Source organism: Mus musculus, chromosome 6 (genome assembly GCF_000001635.26).
Source record: "Mus musculus strain C57BL/6J chromosome 6, GRCm38.p6 C57BL/6J".
Taxonomy (NCBI): Eukaryota; Metazoa; Chordata; class Mammalia; order Rodentia; family Muridae; genus Mus; species Mus musculus.
In genome coordinates, this window is record NC_000072.6 from 8103037 (window position 1) to 8122909 (window position 19873).

General features: G+C 39.9%; 1 protein-coding gene across 6 annotated transcripts in view; it reads right to left on the reverse strand.

Annotated features, from left to right (window-relative positions):
* Window positions 1-19873, reverse strand: part of Col28a1 (collagen, type XXVIII, alpha 1) — a 196610-nt gene that overhangs the window by 105937 nt on the left and 70800 nt on the right. For all 6 annotated transcript variants that reach the window (XM_017321502.1, XM_006505031.2, XM_006505032.4 and 3 more), the window contains 2 exons: window positions 3559-3627; window positions 457-525 (listed from right to left, as the gene is read on the reverse strand). In XM_017321502.1, coding sequence (XP_017176991.1) covers window positions 457-525; window positions 3559-3627 — 138 coding nt within the window. The remainder of the gene's footprint in view (window positions 1-456; window positions 526-3558; window positions 3628-19873) is intronic.

Below are 19873 nucleotides of genomic sequence, written 5' to 3' on the forward strand. Positions count from 1 at the left end.
TTTGAGTGAGAACCCAGTAGTAAGTGGATAGATACATAGAAAAACTAACCTTATTATAGTCAATATGCTTTTATAAAAATTTCTGAGATCATAATATAATTGCATCCTTTCTCCTTCTTTTTCATCCCTCTACCAATATACTTTGAATAATTGCGTTCTTTCCCAAGAATTATCTTTTGCTAATATCTTGTTTCAAAGAGGTATTGCTGATGACAGGATACAGTGAAAGTTAGAATTCAAATAAGTAAGAAGTTATTTGAAATATAAATATGAATTTTCACATCATAATTCATCCTGCATCATAAAATACCTCACCTTGCTAGTTTATAATTACCCAGATACCTGTGTGGGATGCCTGTCATATTATATTCAATTCAAACTGTACATGAATAAAGAGCAGTGTCAAAAATAATTTTACTTTATAATGGCTTCCATTATATTCTTGATATTCAATACCTTATCCCCTTTGATTGACAGGCCTTGTAATCCTTGTGGGCCGATTGGTCCTTCAGATCCCTTTTCACCCTAAAAGCAAATGGGAAAGGTATTAGTACGCAAAGGAAAGTAAGAGTTTTAAAAGAGTTTACATTATAGTGACTGATATTTATGGTCCAAATAATTCTTTTAATCAAGCACCGAGATTATTGCTTATTCCAAGTGAGTAATTCTGACGTTGAGATTTGTAACTGGGAAGAAAAGATTAGTTTCAACATTTACACAGGAATGAGTCTCTCCATGAAAGGCATGTATACACATACCCCACCACTCAAGCTGGAAAGGAGAGAAAGTTAAGTCTCATCAGAGATTCAATCAATAATGCTGTATTATTATAGCAAGCCTCTTTTCCTACTAGTGATGAAAATGAATTCATTGTGTTAAGAAAATTTGTCTGTAATACTTTCTAGAATTGGATTACTGATTCACTGTTTTGTGTTCGAATTTATAAAAATTCTCTGAAAATCTAAGTTCATAAGGATTCATGGAAAATCTTGAATAAGCTGTGCTAATCACATGATCTATCTGTCTTACCCTGATCTTATATCTATAAAGTCTTAATACTCTGTGCCTTTTAGGGAAAAGAAGCCACAAGAATCAATCAGAAGTGATATTAGGTTAATAAATTTATTAGAGCCAAGGGTAAAAGAAAAGAATGTTTCCTAAGAAGCAGGGAAATATAACTATATTCCTCTGTATAGCCATAGATGATGGTTAGCTTTATTGTAGAATCGCCTGGGAAAGAGTCTCAAAAAACTGTCTATATTGTATTGGTCTATGGACATGTTTGTGGGGGTTGTCTTAAGTCAGTTAGTCAACGTGGAAAAACACAGCCCACTCTGGGTGGCACCATTCCTTGGAAGGGACCCTAAACTGTACACGAGTGAATAAATAGAACAGAACATACAGGTAAGCAACTGAGCATGCATGCAATCATCCTCTCTTTGTCCTTGACTGTGGATGTGATGTGACCAGCTCCCTCAAGCTCCTGCTGCTACTTCCCTGCTAGGATGTATTATAACCTGAAATGTTGAGCTAAAAGAAGCTTTGTTCTGTAAGTTGCTTTTTGTCAGGATATTTTATTACTGAAACAGAAATAAAACCAAAACACCATAATGTAACCACATATTTCCCATCATTGCAAATTAGCTACCTAAACAAAACTCTCATTAATAGCCTAGTGGGAAAATAAAGTGTCCCAATTGTTACCCAGAATGCAGCCTTTTATACTCGGTCCTAAAGCATCACTGAAGATAAATGTAATTTCCGTGATAAGTCAGGAGCCTTTAAATATTGGGTTTTTATATTCCAGAGTTTATCATAACATGCTTCATATGTGTGGTGATTTGCCTACATGTATGTCTGTATACCACCACATTCATGCCCGATGCCATTAAAGGCCAGAAGAGGGCATCAAGCACCCCAGAACTGAAGTTAAATTTGGTCATGACCTACCATGCAAGTTCTGGAAATCAAATTTGGGTTCTCTGGAATACCAGCTAGTACACATAATTGCTAAGCGATCTCTCCAGGCCCCACATTGTATCAGTTTTATATTCTATACAAATATGTTGGGCGTGTCATTGAGGCATGCTATGAAATATTATATTTTCTAGTATTCTAGTATTGTATTGAATATAATATCCTCTCTCTCTCTCTCTCTCTCTCTCTCTCTCTCTCACACACACACACACACACACACATACCACTGCTTTAACATGCACAAATATGAAGAGAAATAATCTAGATAATTGAATTTTCCAGATTGCTTATGTTAGACATAAATACTAATCTACTGGATACCAAAATATTTAAGAAACTATATATTATAACTTTTTGAAATATAATAATAAACAACTATTGACCTGTGTTCTTAAGAATGATTCTTTGGATAGTCAAAGGTATTTGATTTGCAAGGTCACTTTATCTAACACATTATTTTCACGTTATAACAAATTTAACAAAGACAAATTTTAAAATTTAACCCAACAGTCACTTACAATTTAGTGTCTATTGCTTTAGCTAACTGCTTTCCTCTCTTTAAATGTAGGCTGGCTGTTCATTGGTACCAAATGTTGGTCATGGTTGAAAAATGTAAGAATGAGATGCCTAGATCATGTGGCTACAGATGGGAGCTCAGACCTCAGTGTATTAAAAAGACACTTGTAGAGGTTCTTAAACACTCAGAGAGCAGTATATGGCTCTCAGGATGGTGTGTGTACCTCAACATGTATGCTTCATAGAAAGATTTTAGAATAAAGATTTCAAGTATGTGTTTTGTTCTAAAATTCTGTTGATAGGGCCCTAAGTACCTTAGGAAATTATCTCCTATGTGGCCTCTGGCAGATACACTGCAGACTACAGCCCACGGGTTGGCCAACCATAGACCACTAACCAGACCCCACTGCCTATTTCTGTTAATATGGTTTTACTGGTCTGCCACAGCCATCGTTTATACATTGTCTGTGGCTATTTTCAGACTACAACAGCGCTGAGTCATTGAAACCGTTATCAATGGCTCATAGATCATAAGTGCCTGCTATTTTGGGAAGTTACAGAAAGAACTGCCAACACATTGAGTAGAGAAAGCAGTAGGAAGCCTGCTTCCCAACTCCAGGTCAAAGGCAGGTCGTTCAGAATGTCTTGTTCTTTGTGTTAACATTATTTTTCTGACAGTGTTTATGGCAATCCTATTAAACCTGGGGTGTTAGACTCTCCTTCTTATCTGTGTTTAGTAAAATAAAGCTGTGAGCCAAGGGTTGCCATAGCTACACTCGGCAATTTAACTTTTGGACCAAAACCAAATGTATGTGGCTTTAGTGCTTATAAACTAAGATAATTTTCTAATTAACATATAGTAATTACGTGGAATGCAAGTCTGCTGATTACTAATTTTATAATTGTAAATTTCATGTGTATGTGCTTTCAGGTTCTGGGGAAATTTGCATATTGTTTTACTCAATAGGGTGAGAGTGGCCAGGAACACACTTAGCTTCTAATGACTTATACTTCGCAGCCATTTTAGACAAAGTATTTTTCCAGTAGTTCAAAAGCTTTTGTTACCTTAGGTCCAGGAAATCCTTCTCCTGGTAGGCCCCGCTCTCCTGGTGCTCCCTCAGGACCACGGGGACCCTGGTTAGGGAAGGACAGAATGTAAAATAGAAGAGAAAGGAAGGAGAATGGGAGTTGGGGGGGTGTAGGCAGAAGAGAATGTTAATTTCAGTTCCCACAGACATGGCGGCATTGAGGTCTCATTTCATTTAGTAAGAATCCTTGGAGTACAATCCATACTGATTAGCTGCAAGTAACAGGATTCTCACTGGGTTCAATATTCCTCCTGTCTGAACAGGAAACAAGCTTCTAGCTGTCTTCAAATAAGAGGAAAATTGAAATAGGTGATACTTCAGAATAAGGGTAAGAAAATACACCCCATGAGAGAAGAAACCCAGGACTGTGTGGTCTGGAGAAAGGCCCAGAGAGATTTACTCATTTGAGTAAATATTGGAAGAGCCCGGGGAAAGCTCTCCATGGGCTCATGGGAAGCATTACCAGTTTCCCTCTGTCTCACTTTGACCTGATACACTTGGTTATTTTTGGAGCTGGATGAATTCAGAGAAAATTTTATGCATAAGTCATATATCTTCACAAGATCACTAAAGGGGGGATATGACATTTAGTCTCCATGGTTTTAAGAAGTCCTTGAGGCTCCTTTCAGGAAGGTACTAGGAGTGGTGAGGACTTCTCACATGGGTAGAAAGAAAACAGTATAAGTGCAGGGCAAAGTGAGATGGCAGAAAACCCACTCACCAAAAACTTAAAAACCAAAAGACAGGGCTTATATCAAAACTGGGCATTTTATTTTAGTATGTGTGTGAAGCGGGCAGGGATTTCCTGGAGTTGATGTTATAGGCAGTCGTGAGACATTTGACGTCAGTGGTGGGAACTGAACTAGAGTCTCCATAAGAGCATTCACATGCGGCCCGAACCCGGGAGCACTTTGCCTGAGCATCCGCAGCAGACATCTTGGTTCCAGGACTCCACCGAGAGTATTCTGCACAGGTGAGGGTGTAGAATACAGAAGCTAACAGCTTCTGGGACAGGCGGGAGCCACAGAGCTTCTAAGGCCCCTTTTCAGGCTCCAGACATCTGGCCACTTTCTCGGCCAGAGGATAGGGGTCCGCCCGGCCCAGGAGCGCTTTGCCTGAGCATCGGCAGCAAACATCTTGGTTCCAGGACTCCTCCAAGAGTATTCTCCACAGGTGAGAGTGTAGAATACAGAAGCTAACAGGTTCTGGGACAGGCCTAAGCAACTCAGCTTTGGGACAGATCCTGTTTTGGGGCTTCATCTTCGGCCAGGAGGGAGGTTCTAACACCAGATATCTGTGCACCTTCCCTGTAAGAGGAGAGCTTGCCTGCAGAGAGTGCTCTGACCACTGAAACTCAGAGGAGAGAGCTAGTCTCCCAGGTCTGCTGATAGAGTCTAACAGAATCACCTGAGGAACAAGCTCTAACCAGAGACAACTAAATCAACTAACTCCAGAGATTAGCAGATGGCGAAAGGTAAATGTAAGAATCTTACTAACAGAAACAAAGACCACTCACCATCACCAGAACCCAGCACTCCCACCTCGCCCAGACCAGGGCACCCCAACACACCCAAAAAGCTAGACCTGGATTTAAAAGCATATCTCATGATGATGGCAGAGGACATCAAGAAGGACTTTAATAACTCACTCAAAGAAATACAGGAGAACACTGCTAAACAGGTAGATTTTAAAGAGGAAGCACAAAAATCCCATAAAGAATTACAGGAAAACACGACCAAACAGGTGATGGAATTGAATAAAACCTTCCAAGACCTAAAAAGGGGAGTAGACACAATTAAGAAAACCCAAAGTGAGGCAACACTGGAGATAGAAACCATAGGAAAAAAATCTGGAACCATAGACTCGAGCATCAGCAACAGAATACAAGAGATGGAAGAGAGAATCTCAGGTGCAGAAGATTCCATAGAGAACATTGGCACAACAATCAAAGAAAATGGAAAATGCTAAAAGATCCTAACTCAAAACATCCAGGAAATCCAGGACAGAATGAGAAGACCAAACCTACGGATAATAGGAGTGGATGAGAAGGAAGATTTTCAACTCAAAGGGCCAGCAAATATCTTCAACAAAATTATAGAAGAAAACTTCCCAAACATAAAGAAAGAGATGCCCATGAACATACAAGAAGCCTACAGAACTCCAAATAGACTGGACCAGAAAAGAAATTCCTCCCGACACATAATAATCAGAACAACAAATGCACTAAATAAAGATAGAATATTAAAAGCAGTAAGGGAAAAGGGTCAAGTAACATATAAAGGCAAGCCTATCAGAATTACACCAGATTTTTCACCAGAGACTATGAAAGCAAGAAGAGCTTGGACAGATGTTATACAGACACTAAGAGAACACAAATGCCAAACATTCAATTACCTTAGATGGAGAAACAAAAGTATTCCACGAAAAAACCAAATTCACACATTATCTTTCCACCAGTCCAGCCCTTCAAAGGATAATAACAGAAAAAAAAAAAAAAAACCAATACAAGAATGGAAACCACGTCCTAGAAAAAGCAAGAAGGTAATCCCTCAACAAACCTAAAAGAAGACAGTCACAAGAACAGAATGCCAACTTTAACAACAAAAATAATAGGAAGCAACAATTACTTTTCCTTAATATCTCTTAATATCAATGGACTCAACTCCCCAATAAAACTAATTTTGGGTAGAGTACCTTCCGTTTCTATTTTGTGGAATAGTTTGTGCAGAACTGGAATTAGATCTAATATAGACTAATAGACTAATATAGACTAATAGACTGGCTACACAAACAGGACCCAACATTTTGGTGCTTACAGGAAACCCATCTCAGGGAAAAAGATAGACACTACCTCAGAATGAAAGGCTAGAAAACAATTTTCCAAGCAAATGGTCTGAAGAAACAAGCTGGAGTAGCCATTCTATTATCTAATGAAATAGACTTCCATCCCAAGGTCACCAAAACAGACAAGGAGGAACACTTCATACTCATCAAAGGTAAAATCTTCCAAAAGGAACTCTCAATTCTGAATACCTATGCTCCAAGTACAAAGGCAGCCACATTCATTAAAGAAACTTTAGTAAAGCTCAAAGCACACATTGCACCTCACACAATAATAGTGGGAGACTTCAACACACCACTTTCACCAATGGACAGATCATGGAAACAGAAACTAAACAGGGACACAGTGAAACTAACAGAAGTTATGAAAGAAATGGATCTAACAGATATCTACAGAATATTTTATCCTAAAACAAAAGGATATACCTTCTTCTCAGCACCTCATGGAACCTTCTCCAAAATTGACCACATAATTGGACACAAAACAAGCCTCAACAGATACAAAAATATTGAAATTGTCCCATGCATCCTATCAGATCTCCATGGACTAAGGCTGATCTTCAATAACAAAATATATAATAGAAAGCCAACATTCACGTGGAAACTGAACAACACTCTCCTCAATGATACCTTGGTCAAGGAAGGAATAAAGAAAGAAATTGAGGACTTTTTGGAGTTTAATGAAAATGAAGCCACAACATACCCAAACTTATGGGACACAATGAAAGCATTTCTAAGAGGAAACCTCATAGTTCTGAGTGCCTCCAAAAAAAAAAAAAAAAAAAAAAAAAAAAAAACTAGAGAGAGCACACATTAGCAGCTTGACAACACACCTGAAAGCTCTAGAACAAAAGGGAGCAAATTCACCCAAGAGGAGTAGATGGCAGGAAATAATCGAACTCAGGGGTGAAATCAACCAAGTGGAAACAAGAAGAACTATTCAAAGAATCAACCAAAGGAGGAGCTGGTTCTTTGAGAACATCAACAAGATAGACAAACCCTTAGCCAGACTCACTAGAGGGCACAGGGAGCATTCTAATTAACAAAATCAGAAATGAAAAGGGAGATATAACAACAGATCCTGAAGAAATCCAAAACACCATCAGATCCTTCTACAAAAGGCTATACTCAACAAAATTGGAGAACCTGGATGAAATGGACAAGTTTCTAGACAGATACCAGGTACCAAAGTTAAATCAAGATCGGGTTAATGATCTAAACAGTCCTATATCCCCTAAAGAAATAGAAGCAGTCATTAATAGTCTCCCAACCAAAAAAAGCCCAGGACCAGATGGGTTTAGTGCAGAGTTCTATCAGACCTTCAAAGAAGATCTAATTCCAGTTCTTCACAAACTATTCCACAAAATAGAAGTAGAAGGTACTCTACCCAACTCATTCTATGAAGCCACAATTACTCTGATACCTAAACCACAAAAAGACCCAACAAAAATAGAGAACTTCAGACCAATTTCCCTTATGAATATCGATGCAAAAATCCTCAATAAAGTTCTTACTAACCAAATCCAACAACATATTAAAACAATCATCCATCCTGACCAAGTAGGTTTCATCCCAGGGATGCAGGGATGGTTCAATATATGGAAATCCATCAACGTAATCAGTATATAAACAAACTCAAAGACAAAAACCACATTATCATCTCTTTAGATTCAGAGAAAGCATTTGACAAAATCCAACACCCATTCATGATAAAAGTCTTGGAAATATCAGAAATTCAAGGCCCATACCTAAACATGATAAAAGCAATCTACAGCAAACCAGTAGCCAACATCAAAGTAAATGGTGACAAGCTGGAAGCAAAACCACTAAAGTCAGGGATTAGACAAGGCTGCCCACTTTCTCCCTACCTTTTCAACATTGTACTTGAAGTCCTAGCCAGAGCAATTCAACAACAAAAGGAGATCAAGGGGATACAAATTGGAAAGGAAGAAGTCAAAATATCACTTTTTGCAGATGATATGATAGTATATATCAGTGACCCTAAAAATTTCACCAGAGAATTTCTAAGCCTGATAAACAGCTTCGGTGAAGTAGCTGGATATAAAATTAACTCAAACAATTCAATGGCCTTCTTGTACACAAAGGATAAACAGGCTGAGGAAGAAATTAGGGAAACAACACCCTTCTTAATAGTCACAAACAATATAAAATACCTTGGCTTGACTCTAACTAAGGAAGTGAAAGATCTGTATGAAAAGAACTTCAAGTCTCTGAAAAAAGAAAGTAAAGATCTCAGAAGATGGAAAGATCCCCCATGCTCATGGATTGGCAGGATCAATATAGTAAAAATGGCTATCTTGCCAAAAGCAATCTATAGATTCAATGCAATCCCCATCAAAATTCCAACTCAATTTTTCAATGAATTAGAAAGGTCAATCTGCATATTCATGTGGAATAACAAAAAACCTAGGATAGCAAAAACTCTTCTCAAGGATAAAAGAACCTCTGGTGGAATCACCATGCCTGATCTAAAGCTGTACTTCACAGCAATTGTGATAAAAACTGCATGGTACTGGTATAGCGACAGACAAGTAGACCAATGGAATAGAATTGAAGACCCAGAGATGAACCCACACACCTATGGTCACTTGATCTTTGACAAGGGAGCAAAAACCATCCAGTGGAAAAAAGACAGCATCTTCAACAAATAGTGCTGGCACTACTGGCAGTTATCATGTAGAAGAATGTGAATTGATCCATTCCTATCTCCTTGTACTAAGGTCAAATCTAAGTGGATTAAGGAACTCCACATAAAACCAGAGACACTGAAACTTGTAGAGGAGAAATTAGGAAAAGCCTCGAAGATATGGGTACAGGGGAAAAATTCCTGAATAGAACAGCAATGGCTTCTAATGTAAGATCGAGAATCCACAAATGGGACCTAATAAAATTGCAAAGCTTCTGCAAGGCAAAAGACACCGTCAATAAGACAAAAAGGCCACCAACAGATTGGGAAAGGATCTTTACCTATCCTCAATTAGATAGGGGACTAATATCATATATATATGTGTGTGTGTGTGTGTGTGTGTGTGTGTGTGTGTGTGTGTGTGTATGTGTGTGTGTATATGTGTGTGTGTGTGTGTGTGTGTGTGTGTGTGTGTGTGTATCAAGAAAGTGGACTCAAGAAAATTAAACAACCAACAACCCCATTAAAAAATGGGGCTCAGAGATAAACAAAGATTTCTCACCCGAAGAATACCAAATGGCTGAGAAGCACCTGAAAAAAATGTTCAACATCCTTAATCATCAGGGAAATGCAAATTAAAACAACCCTGAGATTATACCTCACACCAGTCAGAATGGCTAAGATCAAAAATTCAGGTGACAGCAGATGCTGGCGAGGATGTGGAGAAAGAGGAACACTCCCCCATTGTTGGTGGGAGTGCAAGCTTGTACAACTACTCTGGAAATTTGTCTGGTGGTTCCTCAGAAAACTGGACATAGTACTACAGGAGGATCCCACAATACCTCTCCTGGGCATATATCCAGAAGATGTTCCAACCGGTAAGAAAGACACATGCTCTACTATGTTCATAGCAGCCTTATTTATAATAGCCAGAAGCTGGAAAGAACCCAGATGCCCCTCAACAGAGGAATGGATACAGAAAATGTTGTGTATTTACACAATGGAGTACTACTCAGCTATTAAAAAGAATGAATTTATGAAATTCCTAGGCAAATGGATTGACCTGGAGGGCATCATCCTGAGTGAGGTAACCCAATCACAAAGGAACTCACACAATATGTACTCACTGATAAGTGGATATTAGCCCAGAAACCTAGGATACCCAAGATATAAGATACAATTTGCTAAAAGCATGAAACTCAAGAAGAACGAATACCAAAGTGTGGACACTTTGTCCCTTCTTAGAATTGGGAACAAAACACCCATGGAAGGAGTTACAGAGACAAAGTTTGGAGCTGTGATGAAAGGATGGACCATCTAGAGCCTCCCATATCCAGGATTCCATCCCATAATCAGCTTCCAAACGCTAACACCATTGCATACACTAGCAAGATTTTGCTGAAAGGACCCAGATATAGCTGTCTCTTGTGAGACTATGCCAGGGCCTAGCAAACACAGAAGTGGATGCTCACAGTCAGCTATTGGATGGATCACAGGGCCCCCAATGGAGGAGCTAGAGAAAGTACCCAAGGAGCTAAAGGGAACTGCCACCCTATAGGTGGAACAACTTTATGAACTAACCAGTACCCCAGAGGTCTTGACTCTAGCTGCATATGTATCAAAAGATGGCCTAGTTGGCCATCATTGCAAAGAGAGGCCCTTTGGACCTGCAAACTTTATATGCTCCAGTACAGGGGAACGCCAGGGCCAAAAAGTGGGAGTGGTTGGGTAGGGGGGTGGGGGGGGAGGGTATGGGGGACTTTTGGGATAGCATTGGAAATATAAATGAGGAAAATACCTAATAAAAATATTAAAAAAAAAAAGAGCATCACATGCTTTTAACTGCCGAACTATCTCTTCAGTACTTTCTGAGACATGATCTCTCACTGAACCTGGAGCTTTTCTTGTCTAGGCTGGCTACCCAGTCAGCCTTAAGAACTTCTTGTCTCCACCCCAACAATATTGCGATTACAGGTGTAAGTGACTGTGTTTGCAGAGTGCTGGCTTAGGTGCTTGTGGGCAATTCACTAGACTACTATCACAAGCCAACTCCCTTGAGTTTCCCAGGAACTCATTATCAGTCCTTCTACTGTAAGACCCCCAACTCATTGTGTTTCTTAGATCCCTAGAAAAAAAGCCCAGATGGAGTTCTTTGTTCTTTTTCCTGAAAGAACAGTGAGGGCTGGTGACCCACCCAGGTGCCTGAACCATTGTGTAAGGGACCAAGAAGATTTATTCAACTTCCCCAGTCTTTGTGATCTAATCCTCCCCTACTTTCCTTGAGAGATGAGCTGTAATTCACCATCCCCATTTTTAGGATGTTTACTCAACTTCCTCAGTCTTTGTGATCTTATCCTTCCCTCACTTTATGGTTCATTCTTTAAAAATCCTCCACTGCAACTGCTGGGGGTCGATCTCCTCTGCCCCTGTGCAGGTTAGGAACTCGGCCTCAGCATGCTGATTCCCAGTTAAACCTCATGTGATATTGCATCAAGAATGGTTTCTCTCGAGTTATTGGGGCATTGGCTTATCCCAGGACTTGAGCGAGGGTCTCTTCGAAATGGGGGTCTTTCACTATTAGAATAGCTTATATTGTGTTTCAAAACTTTCTTCTTTTTTTACTCTTTTCTTTTTCAAGAGGAGAGAAACTTTTTGACCTTTGAAAATTTCCTATTTGGGGGCTGGAGAGATGGTGAGAAGTTAAGAGTACTGGCTTCTCTTCCAGAAGATCTAGTTTGATTCCCAGTACCCACATGGTGACTCACAACTGTTTGTGATTCTAGTTTCAGGAGATACAAAGCCCTCTTCTGGCCTCCTTGGAAATCAGGCACACAGGTGGTGCACAGACATGCATGCAGGCAAATAAATCACTATATATCAAAAAATAAATAAAAATTGAAATATTCCTAGTTTTAGGCACTGAAAAGATGGCCAGTGGGTTAGGTAATTGCTGGGCAATCATGAGGGCTTTAACTCAGATCTCCAGCATCCATGCCAAAAGCTTTAGAAATGTTTTCTGCACAAGAATAGTGACAGGTCAGGACTCAGCATGATGTACTACTCATGCATTCACATGTAAGAAAATAATTAACTGTGTGTGACAGAGGTTACTTTGAACCTTAGTACTTGGGAGGCTGAGGCAGGTGGATCTCTGTGAGTTCAAGGCTATCCTGGTTTGTATGACCAGAGCTATAGAGAGAGAGACCCTATCTTATAAAACAAACACATCTAACTTTATCCCAATACTGAAAACTTTTTCTCCCAATATTGCATATTTTAAAAGTTGGTCTTTGTTATTTATACATAGCCTACTTAGTAAAGACTTAATTAAAAGAAAGAGCTAATATGGAATTCAATTTAAATTGCAATGCTTATGGGAAACCTAGCTTTTAACTCCCAAACTTTAATCAAAAGTCTAATATTTATCAGTTTGCTCTAATGGCCAAGCAATTAATTAGAGGGGGAAAATTTAAGTGAGCATAAAAACTAGATTGCAAACTAAGAAGTGCCGAGTTCATATCAGTAACTTTAACAACAAAAGCATTGACTCTTTTCTAATGGTAGAACAAATGAAAACCACAATTACATTAAATAAGAAGAATGTCTATATTTGAGCCCACTCATTCATTCAATAAACATTTACAAAATCTATTAGTGTGATTCCTGTTGGTGTGATAAAACTTCATTGCCATAAGCAATTTGAGAGGAAAGATTTACTTTGCTTGCAAATTACAGTCCATTATCAAGGACCGCTATGGTGTCAGCTCAAGGCAGAAACCTGAAAGCAGGTACTGAAGCATAAACCACCTTGAAGCATAAACAAACCAGTAAATGGCTTGTTTTGTTTCCTCTGCCTTTCTTATATAGCTTAGACTCACTTGTGTAGGGATGGCACCGCCCACAGTGGTCTGAGCACTCCTACTTCAATTAGCAACTAGGAAAACGCCCCCACAGACCAATCTAATGGGAAAAGTCCCTTAACTGAGGTTCCCTTTTCCTAGATGACTCCAGTTTGTGTCTAGTCGGCACAAATTAAGCAGCTCTACTGACTCCATGTCAACCTGGCACACAAACACATCACTATTAAATCATCGGCTTTCCTTCATTCTTTGTTCTCAAGAGCTCATGTTACTATCACAATATAAAACACTCTCAACATTTAAAATTCCCAGTCTTTCTATAATATTCAACAAATCGAAGTTCTCCTTAGATTTCTAAAACCTTTTAATGGTAGGCTCTTCTAAACTCCAAAATAAGTTATGTACTATTTTTATTCTAAGAAGGAAGAACTAGAGCACAGTCGCACTCAGATCACAGCAAAACCAAGTTCAGCAGTGTAGTCCACATCCTGTAGATGTGTGTCTGACATTTGCCACTTGTGATCTGGATGCCACAGTATGTGGGCAGTCCCACCCCTCCAGCTCTGCCATCATAGCATACACAGATGTCTCCTAGGCTCAAGCCGGCTCCACTTCACACCTGTCACTCTCCTCAGTATTCATGCCACTGTCCTGCCATCTGTAATACACTAGGGTCTCCACAGCAACAGAGGCTTCACCTCTACCAATGGCCTCTCCAGGCCTCTTTAGGGACTCCAGCCCTGCCACCCAATATCAAGCCTTAGTTTCTTTCCATGACCTGTCAATCCTGCGAGTTCCATAGCAACTGAGGTTATACTTATACCACAGCCTCCTAACTCCATCCCTACCACATGGTACCAGGCATAAGGCTTTTTTTTTTAATCCCCATAACCCCTACAATTCTTAGGTCTCTGCTACAGAAATTTATAGTGGTGTTTATGTGTCAAGTTGACAAGGAGTTATTTGAGCACGTTAATTTTTGTCTACTTGATACAAACTAGAGTCACTTATGAAGAAAAACTTCAATTGGGGGATTGTTTCTATCATATTAGATTTTAGGCATGTCTGCAGGGGTAGTTTTTTTAATTACTGATGTGATGGACCCTGCCTATTATGGTTGTTGCTACCACTGGGCAGGTGGTCCCAAGTTGTATAGGAAAGCAATTCTGAGCAGACATGGAGAACAAGACAGTAAGTAGCTTTCACTCCATGACGTCTGTTTGAGGTCCTGCCTCTAGATTTCTCTGGTTGAGCTTACAACATTGCTTCTTTTCATGATGGATTGTAATATGTAAGCTGAAGCACCCCACTACCACCACCATGTTTCTTTAGTAATGGTGTTTTATCACAGCAATAGAACACTGACTACTACATCAAATATCTAATAGGTAAAAGCAACAATGCTGGCTCTAGGACAGCAGATTGACCCACTCCTGTTCTCAGAGAGTAAACAGTCTTTTGTGATCATTAAAAGCTAATTTCAGTGACTTTTGGATTTAGATACAACAGTACGTGGTACTACATATTAACAGTTGTGAGTTTAAGTAGTTTAGTCTTTCTAATGCTAAACTCTATCCTAAGTATTAATCATCCTATACATACTTACTAGCATTGATTTAAAAAATTGGATCTGGTTCCCACCACTGCTACACCTGTCCTTTTATAGAAGTCTGTACATAATCCAATCTGTGGGGGATTGGCTTACATTGAACTGTGTGGAGAGAGGCAAACTGAACAAAACAAGTTCTCCTTCCTCTTCTCTACATTTTTAGAGCATGTCAGCTAAGGTGAAAGCAAGAACATCGGCAGTGTGAGAAACTATGCACTCCAACTCCTGAGGACAGAGCTAATGCTCACAGGCACACAGGTGATTTAAAAATCAGTGATCCAAGGCTTAATCACTACAAGCTGGAGTAATATTCCATACCATTAATATGCTCTGCAGTCCCTCAGCTAAGTACACATGAAAGAAGATGGTTATTAACCAGAGAAGAGAAATAGTAGCTACTTGAACTAGATAATTGATGCTCTCTGTGTATTAGGCCATCTATGCACACTATCATTTTATAAGAACACTTTTATTTGTAAATTGTTGTCATTTTATTTTTTAATTTTAATCCATGCATGTGTTCATTTACATAGGATCTCTCGTAGCCCAGACCGACCTGACCTTGAATTCCTGTAGCCAAGGATGGCCTTGAACTCCTGATCTTACTGCCTTTACTTCTTTAGTCCTGAGATACACTGTGAGCCACCACAGAGCGTTGATATAGTCCTGGGAATTGAACCCAGAGCCTCCTGCATGCTAGGCAAGCATTCTACCAGCCGAGGTACTGCATCCCTAGACCTGTGTATCACCTTTTAAAGACAGAAAGACTTCCATAAATAATGTCACTGTCCTTTGTAAAAACCATGAGAAGCAATTATAACCATGGCAAACTTATTTGGCTTTTACCAAATATATGCATAACGCAGAAACCTAATTAGTGCAGTCTCATCAGTGAAAAGTTTTATGGAGACATTAACAATGAAATAAAATATGATTGCTCATTATATTTATAATATTACTTCCCTTCATAAAACCAAGCACTAAAGATAAGTGTGCTAACACATAGTAAAAATTGGCCATTGTCTTCAAATGGTGTCATCTACTTTATTTTTAACCTGGAAGTAATTAGAGTTCTACCTTAGAGCATACTTTTTATTGAAAGTACTCTGAATAACCTAGCACATACAAAGAGATTACCTTCAGCCTCCTGGCCAATTTACTCTTTATGAGTCACTTATACTTACCGGATAAGTGCCACACTCGGTAATTTACATGGAGGGCTAACAGTTCAGAGGTAAGTATCAGAGCTCAAGTGTTACTTCAGCCACTCACACACTTATATTACTGTGCTACCAAGGGTAGTACCAAGCCTGAGATCATTAGAAATGATCAGGCAAAGAGGCAAAAAAGCAAAGAAATTTCAGCAGAATCTTTTCCAATCTTCCTGTTACTTCTAAATTCAAAAAAACTACAAAACTAAATACAAAACTCATTTTGAAAAAAATTGTGATGTTTGATATAACACCTTTCTACTGGGTTTTGCCTCACCTTAGCAATGATCTCTCTTTCCACTTGAATCACAGACCATCACAAGGTCAGGTCAGTGTAATTTGCATAGCTGTGGCTTGGCAAATGGAAGAACAAAAGCATTGGGTGCTCGGACCACCCTGTGAAAGTGTCCCAGCTACCACAGAAGGACAAGTCATACACAGAAGTACACTATACATTGGCCTCCACGCTGTGCCTATGACCATGAAAACTGAAGTTTCCTGCTCCCTGAGGCACTGGCCAGGTGTTATGTACTGTTAAGCTGTTAAATCACTGTTAGAGTTAATGAGAACTTCTTTATGTTCTTAAGCACCCCTGATGTTCATTTCCTTTAAATGAGCAAATCACTTGAGGGTTGGGCCATTTTGACTCCCTAATTAGCAAATATTGGACTCTTGCTGCCCTGGCTGCCTAGAACAAAAGGCTTAACAATCAAACCTCCAGCCTCACTAGCCTTATGCCACCACAGCCATCGCTTAAAGGCACCTTGAGAGAATTACACAGTGATCCCCCTGGCTCCAGAAGGCACAGCCTTGCCCAGGGTTATCTGAAAGAGTTTGTGCCAGCCTAGATGCACTCAGATGACCCTCCAGCTATTTCCACCTAGGCCGCAAGGGGAGAGCACTGGACCTGTACTAAAAAGGCAATTGTGTGATTGGTGCAAGCATAAGCCTTCATTTGTATGCAAGGTATGGTGGGATGGATAAAGGGTAAATTACTAAAAAGTTAGAAACATACTGCAAAAACCTCAAAGGCCACAATTGTTGGTGGTATAGAGTGGAATCAACATGGAATGCAGGTTCAGTCACGGCTAAGAAGATATTGGCCAGGGAGAAGGCTTAGTAGGTAAAGAGGATGGCTGCTGTCCTTGTCAGGGTTTCTATTCCTGCACAAACATCATGACCAAGAAGCAAGTTGGGGAGGAAAGGGTTTATTTGGCTTACACTTCCATACTGCTGTTCATCACCAAGGAAGTCAGGACTGGAACTCAAGCAGGTCAGGAAGCAGGAGCTGATGCAGAGGCCATGAAGGGATGTTCTTTATTGGCTTGCTTCCCCTGGCTTGCTCAGCCTGCTCTCTTATAGAACCCAAGACTACCAGCCCAAAGATGGCATCACCCACAAGGGGCCTTTCCCCCTTGATCACTAATTGAGGAAATGCCTTAGAGTTGGATCTCATGGAGGCATTTCCTCAACTGAAGCTCCTTTCTCTGTGATAACTCCAGTTGTGTCAAGTTGACACAAAACTAGCCAGTAAATTGACCCCTTATCAACTTGACACACAAACACATCACTAGTAAGCCTCAACCCTTACATTCTTATTCATCCCCAAGATCTAAATAACTTTAAAAGTCCCACAGTCTTTACATATTCTTAAATTTTCAATCTTTTTAGAATATCCATCTCTTTTAAAATTCAAAGTCTTTTTACAATTAAAAGTCTCTTAACTGTGGGCTCAACTAAAACAGTTTCTTCCTTCAAGAGGGAAAATATCAGGGCATAGTCACAATCAAAAGCAAAAATCAATCTCCAACCGTCCAATGTCTGAGATCCAACTCATAACCTTCTGGGCTCCTCCAAGGGCTTGGGTCACTTCTTCAGCCATGCCCTTTGTAGCACACGTGTCATCCTCTAGGCTCCAGTTGCCTGTATTCCACTGCTGCTGCTGCTCTTGGTGGTCATCTCATGGTACTGGCATCTCCAAAACACTGCGTGACCCCTTCAGTCCTGGGCCTTCAATTGCAACTGAGGCTGCACCTTCACCAATGGCCTTCCATGCCCTCTCACAGTGCTGAGCCTCAGCTGCTCTGCGTGACCCCTTCATGCCTTCAAAACCAGTACCACCTGGGTGACCTTTACATATTACCAAGTCCCGCTGCAGCAGTAGTACAACCTTGGCTATCTCTGGAACACAGCCTCTTTGTGTTTTCAGAAAACACTTCCCAGAAGATGTCACCTCAATGATGCTGGTCTCTTCTTAATCACCGCTAATATCTTAGCTCCAGCTAACCAGCATCAATAGTCCCAGTAATGCAAAGTTTTTGCTTTAGTAGTTCTGGTATCTTGTTAATCACAGCTAATTCTTCAGCCCCAGCTAACCAGAACTACAGAATCATCACAATCAAAACAGCAATGGCCCTGAAAAGAGTCTTTAATTTTCCCTCTGAAATTTCACAAACCAGACCTCCATCTTCTGCACTGTTCTCAACATTATCTTCCAAGCTCCTACAAAACATCTGACAGAGCTCTTAACAACGAATGGATCTTCAAGTCCAAAGTTCCAAAGTCCTTCCACAGTCCTCCCCAAAACTTGGTCAGGTTGTCACAGGAATACCCCACTTTGCTGGTACCAATTTGTCTTAGTCAGGGTTTCTATTCCTGCACAAACATCATGACCAAGAAGCAAGTTGGGGAGGAAAGGGTTTATTTGGCTTACACTTCCATGCTGCTGTTCATCACCAAAGAAGTCAGGACTGGAACTCAAGCAGGTCAGGAAGCAGGAGCTGATGCAGAGGCCATGGAGGGATGTTCTTTATTGGCTTGCTTCCCCTGGCTTGCTCAGCCTGCTCTCTTATAGAACCCAAGACTACCAGCCCAAAGATGGCACCACCCACAAGGGGCCTTTCCCCCTTGATCACTAATTGAGAAAATGCCTTACAGTTGGATCTCATGGAGGCATTTCCTCAACTGAAGCTCCTTTCTCTGTGATAACTCCAGTTGTGTCAAGTTGACACAAAACTAGCCAGTACAGCTGCCCACTCAGATGAATTGAGTTTAATCCCTAGAACCCATGATGAAAATAGAGAACTACTCTGTCAGTGTGAATGCCTGACCACATACAAATAATAAAGTTATTGTTTTTAAAACTTAAATATTTTAAAATTATTTAAAATGTAACATTTATATTTAATATTTATAATGTTGGTACACATGATTATGTAATATGTAAATGTATAATACTTTTTTTTTTTTTTTTTGGTTTTTCGAGACAGGGTTTCACTGTATAGCCCCGGCTGTCCTGGAACTCACTTTGTAGACCAGGCTGGCCTCAAACTCAGAAATCCGCCTGCCTCTGTCTCCCGAGTGCTGGGATTAAAGGCATGTGCTCACATGGTACCTCTTTCAAAATTGACTATATAATAGGTCACAAAACAGGCATCCACAGATACAAAAATTTTGAAATTATCCCATGCATCCTATCACATCATCATGCACTAAGGCTGATCTTCAATAACAACATAAATAATAGAACGCCAACATTCACGTGGAAACTGAACAACACTCTACTCAATGATTCCTTGGTCAAGGATGAAATAAATAAAGAGATTAAAGACTTTTTAGAGTTTAATGAAAATGAAGCCACAACATTACCCAAACTTATGGGACACAATAAATGGCAGTCTTAAGAGGAAAACTCATAGCCCTGAGTGCCTCCAAAAAGAAACTAGAGAGAGCACACACTAGCAGCCTGACAGCACACCTAGAAGCTCTAGAACTAAAGGAAGCAAATTCACCCAAGAGGAGTTGACAGCAGGAAATAATCAAAATCAGGGCTGAAATCAACCAAGTGGAAACAAAAAGAACTATTCAAAGAATCAACCAAACCAGGAGCTGGTTCTTTGAGAAAATCAACAAGATAGATAAACCCTTGGCCAGACTAAATAGAAGGCACAGGGACAGTATCCTAATTAACAAAATCAAAAATTTAAAAAGAGACATAACAACAGAACCTGAGGAAATCCAAAACATCATCAAATCCTACTACAAAAGGCTATACTCAACAAAACTAAAAAACCTGGATAAAATGGACAACTTCCTAGACAGATAGCAGGTACCAAAGTTAAATC